This window comes from Lissotriton vulgaris, chromosome 3_1 (assembly GCF_964263255.1).
Source record: "Lissotriton vulgaris chromosome 3_1, aLisVul1.2, whole genome shotgun sequence".
Classification (NCBI taxonomy): Eukaryota; Metazoa; Chordata; class Amphibia; order Caudata; family Salamandridae; genus Lissotriton; species Lissotriton vulgaris.
Window position 1 is genome coordinate 298913538 of NC_141689.1, and position 16293 is coordinate 298929830.

The window sequence follows — 16293 nt, forward strand, 5'->3', positions numbered from 1 at the left end:
AAATGGGTTTGCTTATCTTGAGCCGCACATCACAGAGTTAAGCCAATTGTATAAGAAGCATTAATTTGTATCAAAAAGCAACTGAGGCTAGGGTGCTCATAAGGTATGTGACACCTACCCACCAAAGTGTCAATAAGTACCCGGATTCAAATGAACCCAGGTCATACATATATGCACAGTATACCCGAGCACACCTGTATCATTATTTCCAAAATCAGTTATATGGCTAGTTTGCAAAAGCGACTAATAATGTCTCAGCGCCCTCCAGGTTATTGTTTGGGGTCCAGAGGATTTTCAAAAGGAAAAAGTAGATAGTCCAGACAGATCTTCTTGGGTTGAGGTCTGTTTTTAATTTCCACAAATTCATAAGAAGAAAACAGCAGCCGACGCGCGTTTCGCCCACAGGGCTTTCTCAAGGCTTATTGTTTGTTTCTCCAAACATCTATGATTGTGAAGATTCTTTTAGATTTGTCATTCTTATTTGGATGGAAAGTATCATCGGATATTTGAGACGAATTAATACCAATTATGTATGCCGGTTTGCACTCCTATTTTCCCCGCAGGGTTTTCTCAAGGCTTATTGTTTGTTTCTCCAAACATCTATGATTGGGAAGATTCTTTTCGATTTGTCATTCTTATTTGGATGGACAGTATCATCGGATATTTGAGACGAATTAATACCAATTATTTATGCCGGTTTGCACTCCTATTTTCCAATCATCAATATGATAGTTATGGCCCCAATGTGGGAATGGCTGAACAGAACGATGCGCCCACTCGTGCTTCACGACCATGAAGCACGAGTGGGCGCCTCGTTCTGTGTCTTAAAGATTTGAAAAGCGCATCTTTCGATTTATCATGATCTGAACAGAATTTAAAACGACCTATTGGATGGAATGGGATCTTAGGAGCAAATGTGATATTCAAAAGAGGACAGCCATTCCCACATTGGGGCCATAACTATCATATTGATGATTGGAAAATAAGAGTGCAAACCGGCATAAATAATTGGTATTAATTCGTCTCAAATATCCGGAGATACTTTCCATCCAAATAAGAATGACAAATCTAAAAGAATCTTCACAATCATAGATGTTTGGAGAAACAAACAATAAGCCTTGAGAAAGCCCTGCGGGGAAAATAGGAGTGCAAACCGGCATAAATAATTGGTATTAATTTGTCTCAAATATCCGATGATACTTTCCATCCAAATAAGAATGACAAATCTAAAAGAATCTTCACAATGATAGATGTTTGGAGAAACAAACAATAAGCCTTGAGAAAGCCCTGCGGGCGAAAAGCGCGTCGGCTGCTGTTTTCTTCTTATGAATTTGTGGAAATTAAAAACAGACCTCAACCCAAGAAGATCTGTCTGGACTATTTACTTTTTCCTTTTGAAAAACCTCTGGACCCCAAACAATAACCTGAAGGGCGCTGAGACATTATTAATCGCTTTTGTAAACTAGCCATATAACTGATTTTGGAAATAATGATACAGGTGTGCTCGGGTATACTGTGCATACATGGACAGAGATTGTCATGATTACTTTTATGATTATAATAAAAACATTTGAACAAATGTATGTAAATTAACCATCAACTGTGTGAAAGGAGACCATGTACTTGACAATAGTTTATTTTCCCACCCGGCGGATTCTACACACAACACTAGACATTCCAAAATGAGAAGTATGTCATACTTGTGATATTTATTTTTTGAAAAATCACTAAAAAACAAGTTTATAGAGATTCAGATTTACATAGCTGAGAGGAAAAGCAACTCTGAAAATATACAGTCTGTTTCATAGTATTTCACACACTCTTATAATACACAAGGCATTTAGAATTGAAGTGACAATAAACATTTTATATTTATATATATTCATAAATTACAATATAATTTTACAATATTATACAATAGGAGCTTATCGGTGCATTGATTGCAACTTTCAATAGGTAATGTCGGTCATGCCCCATAATATATTTACTTCAAAATTGAAGGTGTGAATGAACTAGCATGGAAGCTAGCTATGTACCTGCTTTTTGGATCTTGCCATTAGTGTACCTATTACACAAAAGAGTTGTCTCAGAACTAAACAAGGTATGGCACTGCTTCAGTCCACTTTTGTTTTCTTCTAGTCCTATTACACTTATTCCATGCAGGCCCCTGGTCTCCCTAGCTGCATCTTTTCCCATAAGATAAACTTATCAGGCAAACAAGCATATCTCTGGACATCCAAGAATAACTTCTATAATTCTATCACTTTCATCTTGGTTTTTAGACTGCATTATAGGGGCGAGGGTGGGGGAGAGATTAAGAGGAATGTATCACTTCTACTACACACTGGATGTTTTCTTTCCCCAAATTAGCATTAGCCATATAAATGAGGCTGCTTGCTATGAGCTACCGTCAGGTTTTCAAAAGATTATTGGATTTTTTAACATACGGTTTTGAGAAAGTTTAACGTATGCCAACTAACAAAATACCAGAGGAACAATGAATAAGGTACAAACAAAAACCCATGAGCTGTTGCGATGAACCCAAGCAACTCCACAAAGAAAACTGGAACAAAGGGATTCATTTGTCCAGTCACAATTAAAACCATGTCACAAAAAAGTTTGTACCTATGCCAAAGAAAAGAAAACGTGTGCTATGAAGTAAGAACCTGTAATTTTTATCAACATCTGTACAATTACTTAAACTAGTTGTTTATCTTGGCACTCTTAACTCATTAGTTTCATTGAACATCTAAAGGCATGCAGAATGGTATCAATGGACATATTTGTAAAAACATTCACTGTTTGTCTTAACATCACTAACATTTCACATGCGATGATCCTGAGTTTTATGATGAAAAAAAGTCTGTTGTAGAAAAAGTACATGGATGTACCTAATGTCAAGTGTTGTTGGTTGCATTCAATATTTTATAATACTGTAGTCAAATGTCTAGAACTGATTACAACAATTGTTTGCTTCATTGAATCTTTTGTAGTGTAGATTCTCTTTTGAATGAATGAGCTGCATGTGACTTTTGATAATTTCAGGGGGGATCCTGTGCATTCTTGGAACAATCTAAATACACAATGTATGAAAAAGTAAGTCTACTCTTTTCCCTGAAGTACATTAATGTTTGCATATTATATCGAATTACCTACATCAAGGTTTGCAAACTTTTCCTAAGAGCAAATTAAACAGTATATCATTACAATGATAAGTGATTGTGTATTATCTATTGCATGATCCTGCAACTGTTTTGACACAGGATTCAAACTAAGGACCAAATCTCAACTCTAATTGTTGACTGTTTAAGAGTATCTTTAATCACCCATCGCAGCGTATTGGTTCCAACAGGGATTTACAGCTCTACCCTGAAATCTCCAGGACTATATTCTAAACAGTACTGTAGACCTGAGAAGGTAATTTCTCTTCCATTGGTAATAGAATATGTCTTACCTGAGTGTTCTGCAGATTACCAAACAGTTAACCATCTCTTATCTATGTTTAACATCTCAAGCCCCTAACTTCTTTTGACTATGAACAGTTTATGCTCCATGGCTTTTTATGCAGTATTCATGTTTGCTGTTCTTATAATTTGGGGTGACACAACAAATTAATTAATCTCAGGGATGATGTTCAAAATATAATCAGGGAGTAGCACCGTTCTGCTAAGCAAAAACATATCATGCCAAACGTGTGTCTTAAATTAATTTTGCACAATAGTAAGTTGAACAGGCAAATGTCTTCTAGCATTACATAGTATTCTACAGTGCCTGATTAGCTTCTTACCTGCACTGTTTATACCTTCACCGTATTTTACATCATAAAATCATTAGCCAAAATGCAATATTAGTGGCACTGCCATTTAATCCTACTTTATTTTACAGACATCATTCCCAAACTGTGATAGTTCTCTTCTTGTGCCTATGATAGTGTTCTTCTTATGCCTGTGATAGTGTTCTTATTGTGCTTGTTTTTTTAATACTTTGTTGTAGGAAACAGCATGTTTTAATAGAAATGAAATATAGTCTAAAGAGGAAAGAACTGTAATATAGTTTTTGATGGTTTTCCTCTTATAATCTATAAGTATCTATTTCTCCTGTGGGAAATGGTTGACTTCTTTGCATCATCTGAGCTTCGGGGTCATTTAAATGTTTGGCAGAGCAAGAATCCCACCGCCAATAAGTGGTGCTTCCATCCCGCGAAACCTGCGGTCCCCCCTGCTTTATTTAGATGGTGGGTGAGCCTAGAGATTTCCAACTGCAAAGACCAGTTTGCTCTGATATTGGAAACCACTGGCTTGTGACCTATCCCCCACAGGGCTACATGGTTGATAGGTCACAAGGCCCACTATGCGTACGACTGACCTTTCAAGACCTCTCATGCAAACCATGTCAGTCCCGGGCAGGAAAAACAGCCAATGACCCCAGACACCAGGAGAAATCTCCCTGCAGGTCGGGTCTTTAATATTTAGTTTTCCAGAAAAAAATACCCCTGGTAAGGTTTGTGTCCACAAAACAAATTGTAATAGGACTTGGCGACATCTCAAGATACTGCCCACAATCATGACAGAAATTAGTATTATTGTAGTAGGTGCTCCGATGGATGGTTGGACCCAAGGGCCTCCGTCACAGCTGCACGCTCCCTGCCAGGGTCTATTGTCCATGTATATATTGGTTGGTAGCAAATCTAAGGACCGTGAACAATATCCATACCATACTTTAAAAGGCTATATAGACAGAGGTTGTCATTTACAATAAATACAAGGCTGTATACAGCAGCACTAAATCTTATTCACGCCAAAGAATGGCATGTTCTAAAATATGGGTATGTTTAGTGTTCTCTTAGGTCAAATATCAATTTCATACAAATGTTAGGCAATTGTTTAAGATTTAAACTTCTGTCACCATTTACATGTGTTTACAATCGTGATTTAAATCAAATTAAAGTTAAAGACGGTGTGCAGCTCAAATGCTAAGAAAGGAAAATGCATCAACGAAAAAGATGCGTTGTAGATAATTGATACATCAGATTTGTGCATAAAATATGAGACTTAAGCATTAAGACCGAGTGTTGCATTCTAGTTAAAACATTTAAATCGTTGCACATATATAACTTCATGCAACTAACTAAAGACCAAGAAGATTGCATCATTTTTGTTTGTAACAGATGGGCTTTTCGCCCCTACGTTGCTGAATGAATGTTTAATCGAATTAAATGAAAATTGGGAAAAAAAGAAGGTTTGAAAAAACTGATGGAGAGCTCAAAGAAAACCGTGCTGAAACATGTATGATGGTACGTTATGTGTTTTTTGTGAATGAAGATGTTTTATACTATTAAGCAATAGCTTAGTATTGTATTGTATTAGAAACCTAACCAAGTGTAATGTTCTTTTAAGTTATTCTATTTTGAAAAATAAAAAAATAGAAAATCAGAACAGTGGCCATCATCCAGCATAGTAAGGTAGGGAGTGCATTTGTCTTTCCCAATTTATGGCAAGTACCTCGTAGATATCCTTGTTGGGCAACTCAAGCCTTGCGAAGCTTCCATTCATTGCAAGTGAGGAACATGATACACTCTAGCCCTCTCGCTGTGCCAAAGTTCACTACCAAACACAGAACACATCTTTATACACAGGAAAGTATTTCACAAGTAATATACAAAAATAGAAAGAAGAAACTAAGAAAAATGAACTTAAATTGCATAATCTACCTGGAATTTTAAATGGACTTCAGTAAGCATCCAGATGATGTTAACTTGGCCCTCAGCACTATACAACACTAGCCAACCAGTTGTATTTTTAGCAAGAGTCAGTCAAGAACATTGTCTTTAAAGTAATCATTTTAACGATGGGAAGTAATCAGTCAAAAAAAATCAGTAGGGTGGAAACTGCAAGTCACATCAGAATTGTTCACTTGATATTTTCAATATTCTCTTGTAACTCTGCGGCTAGCATCTGTACACAATAGATGGCTCCAAATTGCAGAATTGAAATATCTCCAATTTTTGTCCATTGGATTTCAAATATTGACATCTTCTTTCCAATGTTTCAATGTATGTTTGTGTTTTCATTCGTAGCACTGAAGTCCACTGTCCACGAGCTGCTGAGAAGCAGACACAACTTTGATACATTTAGAGAAGGAAGGTTTAAAAACTCTTTACTGTACAATATACACATGTAGTTGCTAAGAGGGACTGCTATGTGCTGCTGATGTCATACGGAGGTCCGATGCTTCCGGATCAGCAATCGAACAGGTCCTTCGGGGACAGATTTAATAATGTTCCAGGCATCATAATGCATGAGTCCCACCAAAGACTTTCCTCCGATGGCAAGAATTTCATCCCCGGTTGCTATGGTCCCAGCAGTCTCTGCAGCACCACCTGGAAGAACATGAGCAAACAGTTAGTTAATGCATTGACAAATTTAAGTTATAGTTTACATACGATATACTATACTGTTGTACATTTCAGTGGTATAGAGGCATTGCAGACTTGTACAAATTAAGTATTCGAGTCTGTAATGTTTGTTTCTGTAGCAAGTGCTCACAGCATCATCTCACCACCAACACCTCTCCATGTTATGACCCACTTGTAATATTGTAAAATCTGCATCAATTTGCAGCTAAGCAGTTACTTAGTTGTACCATGTACAGAAAAACTTAGCATCACTTTCCGAATCACTTAGATTGATATTACAGTTGCACCTATGTGTAATGTTGTAGGAAACAGTTTACTGAACCAATGAGTAAAACAATGCATTCAAAGCATGTATGAGCAGGGTGTATCCTATGAAGGGGATCAGGAGTTGCAAAATATCGTTCGGAAAATTACTTTATATAGCTCATCACTTACAAGATCCCATGTTTCGACGTACGATTTGCAAGTAAATCCTCCCTTCTCCTCCGCAGTATAAACCTTGACCACGGGCTTGACAGGCTAAAAATATTTGAAATTGTGCTCATCTAGCTCTATAATGAATATATTCATCACAAATGGCCACACGATCTTGATAAGCCACTCCCTCATGAAATGTGTAGGAAAATCACCATGGTATATTAAGGAGACCTCTCCATTTCAATGCCTGGCCATATAAATATGGCTTTTTACAAAAATATGCCTCTTGCATTTGGGTTCTTAAAAGAACCTCCAATAAATTTAGCATAATCTATTGCCTATCACTTTCTCAGTGACTCCCTCAATTTTAGATTTATCTGTGCATCCAAAAGAGAAATTCTCTGAGGCCACTTCAACCAGTTTGATGACATCAAGAACTTCATTTTATGTATTTATTTAAACAGTTTTATATAGTGCTGGCTAGACCCGTAGGTATCAGAGCGCTTTACATCAAGAACTGCATTGCATCCTTCCCTCAGTGGCATTGCTGCCTCTGGGTCTGTCAATAACATATGGGTGAAATCTGCAGAGCTGATCACACACTAGATCCCATTCAGATGTACAACGGTTCCCTATCTGTGATTGTGCTTGGCCACTGTAAGATTATTTTGCTTCTGTTCTTCAATTCACTCCACAAAAGAATGATCTCTCTATAGAATCTCAGTTGACTAGAGAAAAACAAAAACACGTGGAATGTTCAGGTCTCCTTCACTCGTACTCTTCCTTCTTACAACATAATCAGACCTGCAGGTTCTCCTAATGTCTTTTCTAAACCCCACAATCTCTAAATATCTGGACACAATTGCTCAACTGAAAAGGACTCACAGATAATACAGATGAGGGGATATGTTAAAAAAAAGAGCTGCTAAATGCCTGGCCTTAGACCTAAAAAGAGAAGCAAGAAATAGGAAAACAGCCAAAAGGAAGATCTGAATAGGACCCTGCAATAAGTTTACTATTTATGTATTTAATATTCTTATTTGGCACCCCTGGATTACATGGCAATAGGGCTCGCTAAATGTAACATATTTTTACGTTACAATTAAGTGACAAAGAGACATAAAATCACAGGATATACATAAGTTGGAGAATGCAAGCCAACTGTTACAACAAAAAAAGATCTGAAGCTACAGCACAAATTAAAATATAAATGCATTAGTTTAGGTATTGGTGATAGTGATAGGGTTTCAGGTTTTCATCCTTATTAATATGGCTAAAGTAGTTTATCATCGATGCAATTGCCAAAGGCTAGAGAATTGTTGCAAGTGATCATCAAAAGTAAAAACTACCACCTACCTCACCGCTCCTGAACTTACTTCCCAAACCTGGTGCAGCAACACCCAAAAACTCAGTCTCTCCAAGTTTTCCCAAATCAAAGTTCCACGACCTCAAACCTCTCCATTCCTGTTCATCTAAACACAGAGCAACATCTTTACAGGAAAAGTTATCAAAATAATAAGGAAGGTTCTCCTACGTGTAGCCCCCCTCTGCACATCAATAAGGAAAACTGAATAATGCTACATTCCATCATTTCCTCTCCCCAAAATCATTATGGATCAAAGAAGACTTCGAAACATACCCACAATCCTAAAGCTTCCTCATAATTTATCCTTGTGACCTTACTGCCCAGCCAATGAAAAATGTTGGATTCAATAACTACACTTCTACTTTTGATGTTGTTTCATTGTGCATTGTGTGTTTTTATGTGCAGTATTTAGACGCTTATATAGATTGTTGTACTTTTACTCTTTGAAAGTAAATTCACTGGCGAGTCATTGATCTATTAACTGCTAAAGTGTGAGTTCACCGACATTGAATACTGAGTTTCTGGGCTTCTCCACCTCCCTGACTGAGACTTGGGCAGGTTCCTTCAATACCCTGACAAAGAAATACTAAAGGGCTGTACTTGGTGATCACTTTGCATCCAAGAACATCAGTGGAAAAGGAGTACAGGGGTCAGAATTGGAGGCGAGTAACCTCAGATCACCCTTGAACCAACCCTTGAACGTACTCCCACAACCCGGTGCAGTGGAAGGGACCGCGTGGACCAGGTTTTACTGTTCTCATCTAAGGTATCTAATGGTATGCAAAGAACATGCATGCATTCATCGAATGAAAAATAAGCAGACTCTGTATGATACAACTCATGCACAAACTAAGAATAACACCCTTTCATATTTCGTCAAAGCACGGTGAGTAGAATCAGCCTACAGTACACGACCAAAACATTGTACAGTGCAGAGGCATAATGCACCAGTAAAACTGCACAGCCACTGCATAACTGAAAATAACAACTTAAATGATCAACCTAGAGCCTATCTTCTATTCCCCGCTACACACAGGGTGGGAAATATAAGACAGTACACACACTGAGAGGGGATTTAAAGGTAGCAAACAGTGATGACTGGAAGGAGGCAGGCACTCCTGGAAATTGGCAGTAATGCAGACTTTCATGACAGAGAGAGTGTTTTTTTCTTAACTAAACATCTTATGAGAGGAGCAGGCATATCAGTAACCCTTAGAGCATGTGCGCTTACAAGAGAACATTGGTATGTTGGGAACCCTACTAAAGACAAAAAAGTAGCTTGGGGCCAATAACGGCTCATACAGACCTTCTGCTCTCACATTCTAATGCTTATCTTTTTTTCTTATCCCTGCTTATTTTAGAGCATTCCACCCTTAGTGGGTGGAATGTTCTAATAGCATTATACCCGCTCTGCCTCAGGCCATACAACTTGATAAATGTTCTCTCCCTTGTTTTAGGGCCGTGCCTGTGGCTCCGGTATATATAGCTTGGGGTTGGGTCATTAATAAAGGGTATAGCCCTTGGCACCAGGCTAGCATGGTTCCCAGTATCTATTTGGTCACAGATTCATAGCTTCCATTTTGATTTTTTCTCTTGTTGTTGCTTGCAGTGCATTGTGTCCTGTGTGGGCACTGGAAGTGTTGGGGTTTTGAATGAGTTTAATCCCATTCAAAGATGGACGCCCGTGTGGGCGTACATACATGGATGGCCATCATGAATGGCTTTGTAAAACAAGAACAGCCAGCCCAATAGGTTTTCCAGGTTGTTGTCTTTTTACAACGACAAATACAGACAACCACTTCCATATGTGAACGTAACAGTAAGCCATTTTTCATAATACAGATTTATAAAAACATTTTTAAAACAAGCACTGGTAAAACTAATAGCCCAGCAGCCCATGTCAGACCTACTGGCATTTCCAAGGTTTTGTTTGTTTATCTTGACAAATCTGAAAAAAGCAGCGATATATTCCTTCCTTTTCTGGATATTTTAAACACGCCTCCTGTTGCAGCAGCACGCATATTCAACTTGCTAGTATTCTTCAAAGATGCTTTATATTACAGGACATACAATATTAGGCCTAGTTAATAAGTGTTCAGTTCTGACAGTCGAAGAGAGCCATCTACTGCCAGCAAGAGCCGAACTCTGGTGTATACCACCCTGAGACACCCACTGCCCCTCAGCAGCGCCCTGCATGAAACGAACGTCAACTCCAGGTCACTCCTCATTTCATCAGCTCGGTCTCGCATGTTTACTGAATACAGCTGCTGCGGGGTCAAGTTAGGAATCTTATGTCAGTCCCACTTTAAAAGCCATAAAGCATTTTTGTTCTCCATAAAGCATATTTATTTCTAGCAGTGCAATTTACCGACAGCACGCGTGAAAGATGTCAACCCCAATGCAAAATCTAAAGAGTGTATACATGTCTTTCTCAGGCAGACGTGTTTCCAGTTGACTTGCGATCCTGTGTATGATGAAAGGATAGTCGAGGAGGGGTGTGGAAAGGGGGAGCAAAGTCATAATATTCCGCTGATTTAAGCAGAGTAGGCTGGAGTTTGTTTGAGGGTTTCGTTTACTTTAGATCAAACCCGGCGGGAGGAGAGGGCGGAACACGAGCACTTTACAGCTTGATTGCAAAAGTGCCTAGATGGTCCCTGTGTGACCCGGCTGAGAGGGAGAGGGGCGGGGGCCAGGGCGCGGGCACGTACTTCCACAATTACATCATTTTACATTTCAGATCTGGGCAGGGGGGTCTCCTAAAAACTACAGCTCGAATGGTAAGAGCGACGAACGACGAGCGCCATTTTAAAGTGTGTACAGTTTCTTACACTTCACTCAGTAGACCGGCGCGTTACAAAGGGCCCATTGCAGAGGGGACTCTATGGAGAGAACAGGAGCGGGGAAGCACGACGCCCTGGGCGCTGAAGGCGCCTAACGGGATCAGATGCAGGAACGCGGCGGCCTTCAGAGTCCGCGTGCGCTCCTGCGCACAGGGCTTGTGACAACAGAAGGCACATTTCATATCAAAGTGTTTGTTTGGACTCTCTAATGGGGTCAAGTGTGATCACTCGCTGCTGATCCTGCTGTGTGTAGAGGAAGCTTGCGGAACTGCACTTCACAAAGCTTGCCACCTGCTGCTTATGCCGCATGCAGAGGAAGCTTGCCCTACTGCTGCCTGTGCTGTCTGCAGCGAATTCTTTCTCTGCTGCTGCTCATGCTTCGTGGAAGAGACTCCCCGACTGATGTCCATACTGGTGGGTATGAAGAAGCAGGGAAGCTGACGTCCATGAGAAATGTGAGGGAACCCGGCCCCTACTGCTGTGCATAGTGTGTGTGTGTGTGAAGGAAGCTGTCCGCCCTACTGCTCGGCATAGTGTGTGTGTGTGAAGGAAGCTGCCTGCCCTACTGCTCTGCATAGTGTGTGACGGAAGCTGCCCGCCCTACTGCTCTGCATGGTGTGTGTGTGAAGGAAGCTGCCGGCCCTACTGCTCTGCATGGTGTGTGTGTGAAGGAAGCTGCCCGCCCTACTGCTCTGCATAGTGTGTGTGAAGGAGCTGCCTGCCCTACTGATCTGCATAGTGTGTGTGAAGGAAGCTGTCTGCCCTACTGCTCTGCATAGTGCGTGTGAAGGAAGCTGCCCGCCCTGCTGCTCTGCATACTGTGTGTGAAGGAAGCTGCCCGCCCTACTGCTCTATATACAGTGTGTGTAGGAAGCTGCCCGCCCTACTGCTCTGCATAGTGTGTGTGAAGGAGCTGCCTACCCCACTGCTCTGCATAGTGTGTGTGAAGGAGCTGCCTGCCCTACTGATCTGCATAGTGTGTGTGAAGGAAGCTGTCTGCCCTACTGCTCTGCATAGTGCGTGTGAAGGAAGCTGCCCGCCCTGCTGCTCTGCATAGTGTGTGTGAAGGAAGCTGCCCGCCCTACTGCTCTGCATAGTGTGTGTGAAGGAGCTGCCTACCCCACTGCTCTGCATAGTGTGTGTGAAGGAGCTGCCTGCCCTACTGATCTGCATAGTGTGTGTGAAGGAAGCTGTCTGCCCTACTGCTCTGCATAGTGCGTGTGAAGGAAGCTGCCCGCCCTGCTGCTCTGCATAGTGTGTGTGAAGGAAGCTGCCCGCCCTACTGCTCTGCATAGTGTGTGTGTAGGAAGCTGCCCGCCCTACTGCTCTGCATAGTGTGTGTGAAGGAAGCTGCCCGTCCTACTGCTCTGCATAGTGTGTGTGAAGGAAGCTGCCCGCCCTACTGCTCTGCATAGTGTGTGTGAAGGAGCTGCCTGCCCCACTGCTCTGCATAGTGCGTGTGAAGGAGCTGCCTGCCCTACTGCTCTGCATAGTGTGTGTGAAGGAAGCTGCCCGCCCTACTGCTCTGCATAGTGTGTGTGAAGGAAGCTGCCGGCCCTACTGCTCTGCATAGTGTGTGTGAAGGAAGCTGCCCGCCCTACTGCTCTGCATAGTGTGTGTGAAGGAAGCTGCCTGCCCTACTGCTCTGCATAGTGTGTGTGTAGGAAGCTGCCGGCCCTACTGCTCTGCATGGTGTGTGTGTGAAGGAAGCTGCCCGCCCTACTGCTCTGCATAGTGTGTGTGTAGGAAGCTGCCGGCCCTACTGCTCTGCATAGTGTGTGTGAAGGAAGCTGCCCGCCCTACTGCTCTGCATAGTGTGTGTGTGAAGGAACCTGCCGGCCCTACTGCTATGCATAGTGTGTGTGTGAAGGAACCTGCCGGCCCTACTGCTCTGCATAGTGTGTGCGAAGAAGCTGCCCGCCCTACTGCTCTGCATAGTGTGTGTGTGAAGGAAGCTGCCGGCCCTACTGCTCTGCATAGTGTGTGTGAAGGAAGCTGCCCGCCCTACTGCTCTGCATAGTGTGTGTGAAGGAAGCTGCCCGCCCTACTGCTCTGCATAGTGTGTGTGTGAAGGAACCTGTCGGCCCTACTGCTCTGCATAGTGTGTGTGTAGGAAGCTGCCGGCCTGCACTACTGCTCTGCATAGTGTGTGTGAAGGAAGCTGCCCGCCCTACTGCTCTGCATAGTGTGTGTGAAGGAAGCTGCCCGCCCTACTGCTCTGCATAGTGTGTGTGAAGGAAGCTGCCCGCCCTACTGCTCTGCATAGTGTGTGTGTAGGAAGCTGCCGGCCCTACTGCTCTGCATAGTGTGTGTGAAGGAGCTGCCCGCCCTACTGCTCTGCATAGTGTGTGTGTAAAGGAAGCTGCCCGCCCTACTGCTCTGTATACAGTGTGTGTAGGAAGCTGCCCGCCCTACCGCTCTGCATAGTGTGTGTAAAGGAAGCTGCCGCCCTACTGCTCTGCATAGTGTGTGTGAATTAAGCTGCCTGCCCTGCTGCTCTGCATAGTGTGTGTGAAGGAGCTGCCTGCCCTACTGCTCTGCATAGTGTGTGTGTGAAGGAAGCTGCCGGCCCTACTGATCTGCATAGTGTGTGTGTGAAGGAAGCTGCCGGCCCTACTGTCTGCATAGTGTGTGTGAAGGAAGCTGCCCGCCCTACTGCTCTGCATAGTGTGTGTGTGTGAAGGAAGCTGCCCGCCCTACTGCTCTGCATAGTGTGTGTGTGAAGGAAGCTGCCCGCCCTACTGCTCTGCATAGTGTGTGTGTGAAGGAAGCTGCCCGCCCTACTGCTCTATATACAGTGTGTGTAGGAATCTGCCTGCCCTACTGCTCTGCATAGTGTGTGTGAAGGAGCTGCCTGCCCTACTGCTCTGCATAGTGTGTGTGTGAAGGAAGCTGCCCGCCCTACTGATCTGCATAGTGTTTGTGAAGGAAGCTGCCCGCCCTACTGCTCTGCATAGTGTGTGTGTGAACGAAGCTGCCGGCCCTACTGCTCTATATACAGTGTGTGTAGGAAGCTGCCCGCCCTACTGCTCTGCATAGTGTGTGTGAAGGAGCTGCCCGCCCTACTGCTCTGCATAGTGTGTGTGTGAAGGAAGCTGCCCGCCCTACTGCTCTGCATAGTGTGTGTGTGAAGGAAGCTGCCGGCCCTACTGATCTGCATAGTGTGTGTGTGAAGGAAGCTGCCGGACCTACTGCTCTGCATAGTGTGTGTGTGAAGGAAGCTGCCGGCCCTACTGCTCTATATACAGTGTGTGTAGGAAGCTGCCCGCCCTACTGCTCTGCATAGTGTGTGTGAAGGAGCTGCCCGCCCTACTGCTCTGCATAGTGTGTGTGTGAAGGAAGCTGCTGGCCCTACTGCTCTGCATAGTGTGTGTGAAGGAAGCTGCCCACCCTACTGCTCTGCATAGTGTGTGTGTGAAGGAAGCTGCCCGCCCTACTGCTCTGCATTGTGTGTGTGTGAAGGAAGCTGCCGGCTCTACTGCTCTGCATAGTGTGTGTGAAGGAAGCTGCCCGCCCTACTGCTCTGCATAGTGTGTGTGAAGGAAGCTGCCCGCCCTACTGCTCTATATACAGTGTGTGTAGGAAGCTGCCCGCCCTACTGCTCTGCATAGTGTGTGTGGGAAGGAAGCTGCCCACCCTACTGCTCTATATACAGTGTGTGTAGGAAGCTGCCCGCCCTACTGCTCTGCATAGTGTGTGTGAAGGAGCTGCCTGCCCTACTGCTCTGCATAGTGTGTGTGTGAAGGAAGCTGCCGGCCCTACTGCTCTGCATAGTGTGTGTGAAGGAAGCTGCCCGCCCTAGTGCTCTGCATAGTGTGTGTGTGAAGGAAGCTGCCCGCCCTACTGCTCTGCATTGTGTGTGTGTGTGTAAAGGAAGCTGCCAGCTCTACTGCTCTGCATAGTGTGTGTGAAGGAAGCTGCCCGCCCTACTGCTCTGCATAGTGTGTGTGTAAAGGAAACTGCCCGTCCTACTGCTCTGCATAGTGTGTGTGAAGGAAGCTGCCTGCCCTGCTGCTCTGCATACAGTGTGTGAAGGAAGCTGTCTGCCCTACTGCTCTGCATAGTGTGTGTGTGAAGGAAGCTGTCTGCCCTACTGCTCTATATACAGTAAATGTCAAGGTATTTGTAGAGCGCACTGCCACCAAGCGGTTTCCTGGCGCTATTACTCATACCGCTGTGGAACCCTTCCTGGCTTTCCCTGTGAAGTGTCCACTCCTGGGCACCCCCAGGGTGAAGCCAGGCATCCTTAGCGCTGTTGGGGCCGGTGTGGAGGCTAAGCAAGCTATTGCCCAGAGTTGCAGCGTGGGGCCCGTGATTAGAATAGGCACTGAGGCAAGAATTGTCAGGTCCGAGGAAATTGAGCCCAAGACCTGCCGAGACAGGAATTGAACCCTGGTCCCGGGCCAGAACTCTGCATCAGGGTCTGCCGCTCTAACCATTGAGCCACACTCCTCCACCTCCACAGTGTGTGTAGGAAGCTGCCCGCCCTACTGCTCTGCATAGTGTCTGTGAAGGAAGCTGTCTGCCCTACTGCTCTGCATAGTGTGTGTGTGAAGGAAGCTGCCGGCCCCACTGCTCTGCATAATGTGTGTGAAGGAAGCTGTCTGCCCTACTGCTCTGCATAGTGTGTGTGTGAAAGAAGCTGCCGGCCCCACTGCTCTGCATAATGTGTGTGAAGGAAGCTGTCTGCCCTACTGCTCTGATAAGTGTGTGTGTAGGAAGCTGCCCGCCCTACTGCTCTGCATAGTGTGTGGGAAGGAAGCTGCCTGCCCTGCTGCTCTGCATAGTGTGTGTGAAGGAAGCTGCCTGCCCTACTGCTCTGCATAGTGTGTGTAGGAAGCTGCCCGCCCTACTGCTCTGCATAGTGTGTGTGACGGAAGCTGCCGGCCCTACTGCTATGCATAGTGTGTGTGAAGGAAGCTGCCCGCCCTACTGCTCCGCATAGTGTGTGTGAAGGAGCTGCCCGCCCTACTGCTCTGCATAGTGTGTGTGTGTGAAGGAAGCTGCCGGCCCTACTGTCTGCATTGTGTGTGTGAAGGAAGCTGCCGGCCCTACTGATCTACATAGTGTGTGTGTGTAAAGGAAGCTGCCCGCCCTACTGCTCTGTATACAGTGTGTGTAGGAAGCTGCCCGCCCTACTGCTCTGCATAGTGTGTGTGAAGGAGCTGCCCGCCCTACTGCTCTGCGTAGTGTGTGTGTGTGAAGGAAGCTGCCGGCCCTACTGTCTGCATAGTGTGTGTGAAGGAAGCTGCCCG

At 44.3% G+C, this 16293-nt stretch overlaps 1 protein-coding gene across 1 annotated transcript in view; it reads right to left on the minus strand.

Moving 5' to 3' along the window:
• Window positions 1-1692: 1692 nt before the first annotated feature.
• The window catches only part of PDZD2 (PDZ domain containing 2), a 997171-nt gene continuing 982570 nt past the window's right edge, over window positions 1693-16293 (minus strand). Inside the window, exon 24 of the mRNA XM_086960493.1 lies at window positions 1693-6379. Coding sequence (XP_086816619.1) covers window positions 6213-6379 — 167 coding nt within the window. The 3' untranslated portion in view covers window positions 1693-6212. The remainder of the gene's footprint in view (window positions 6380-16293) is intronic.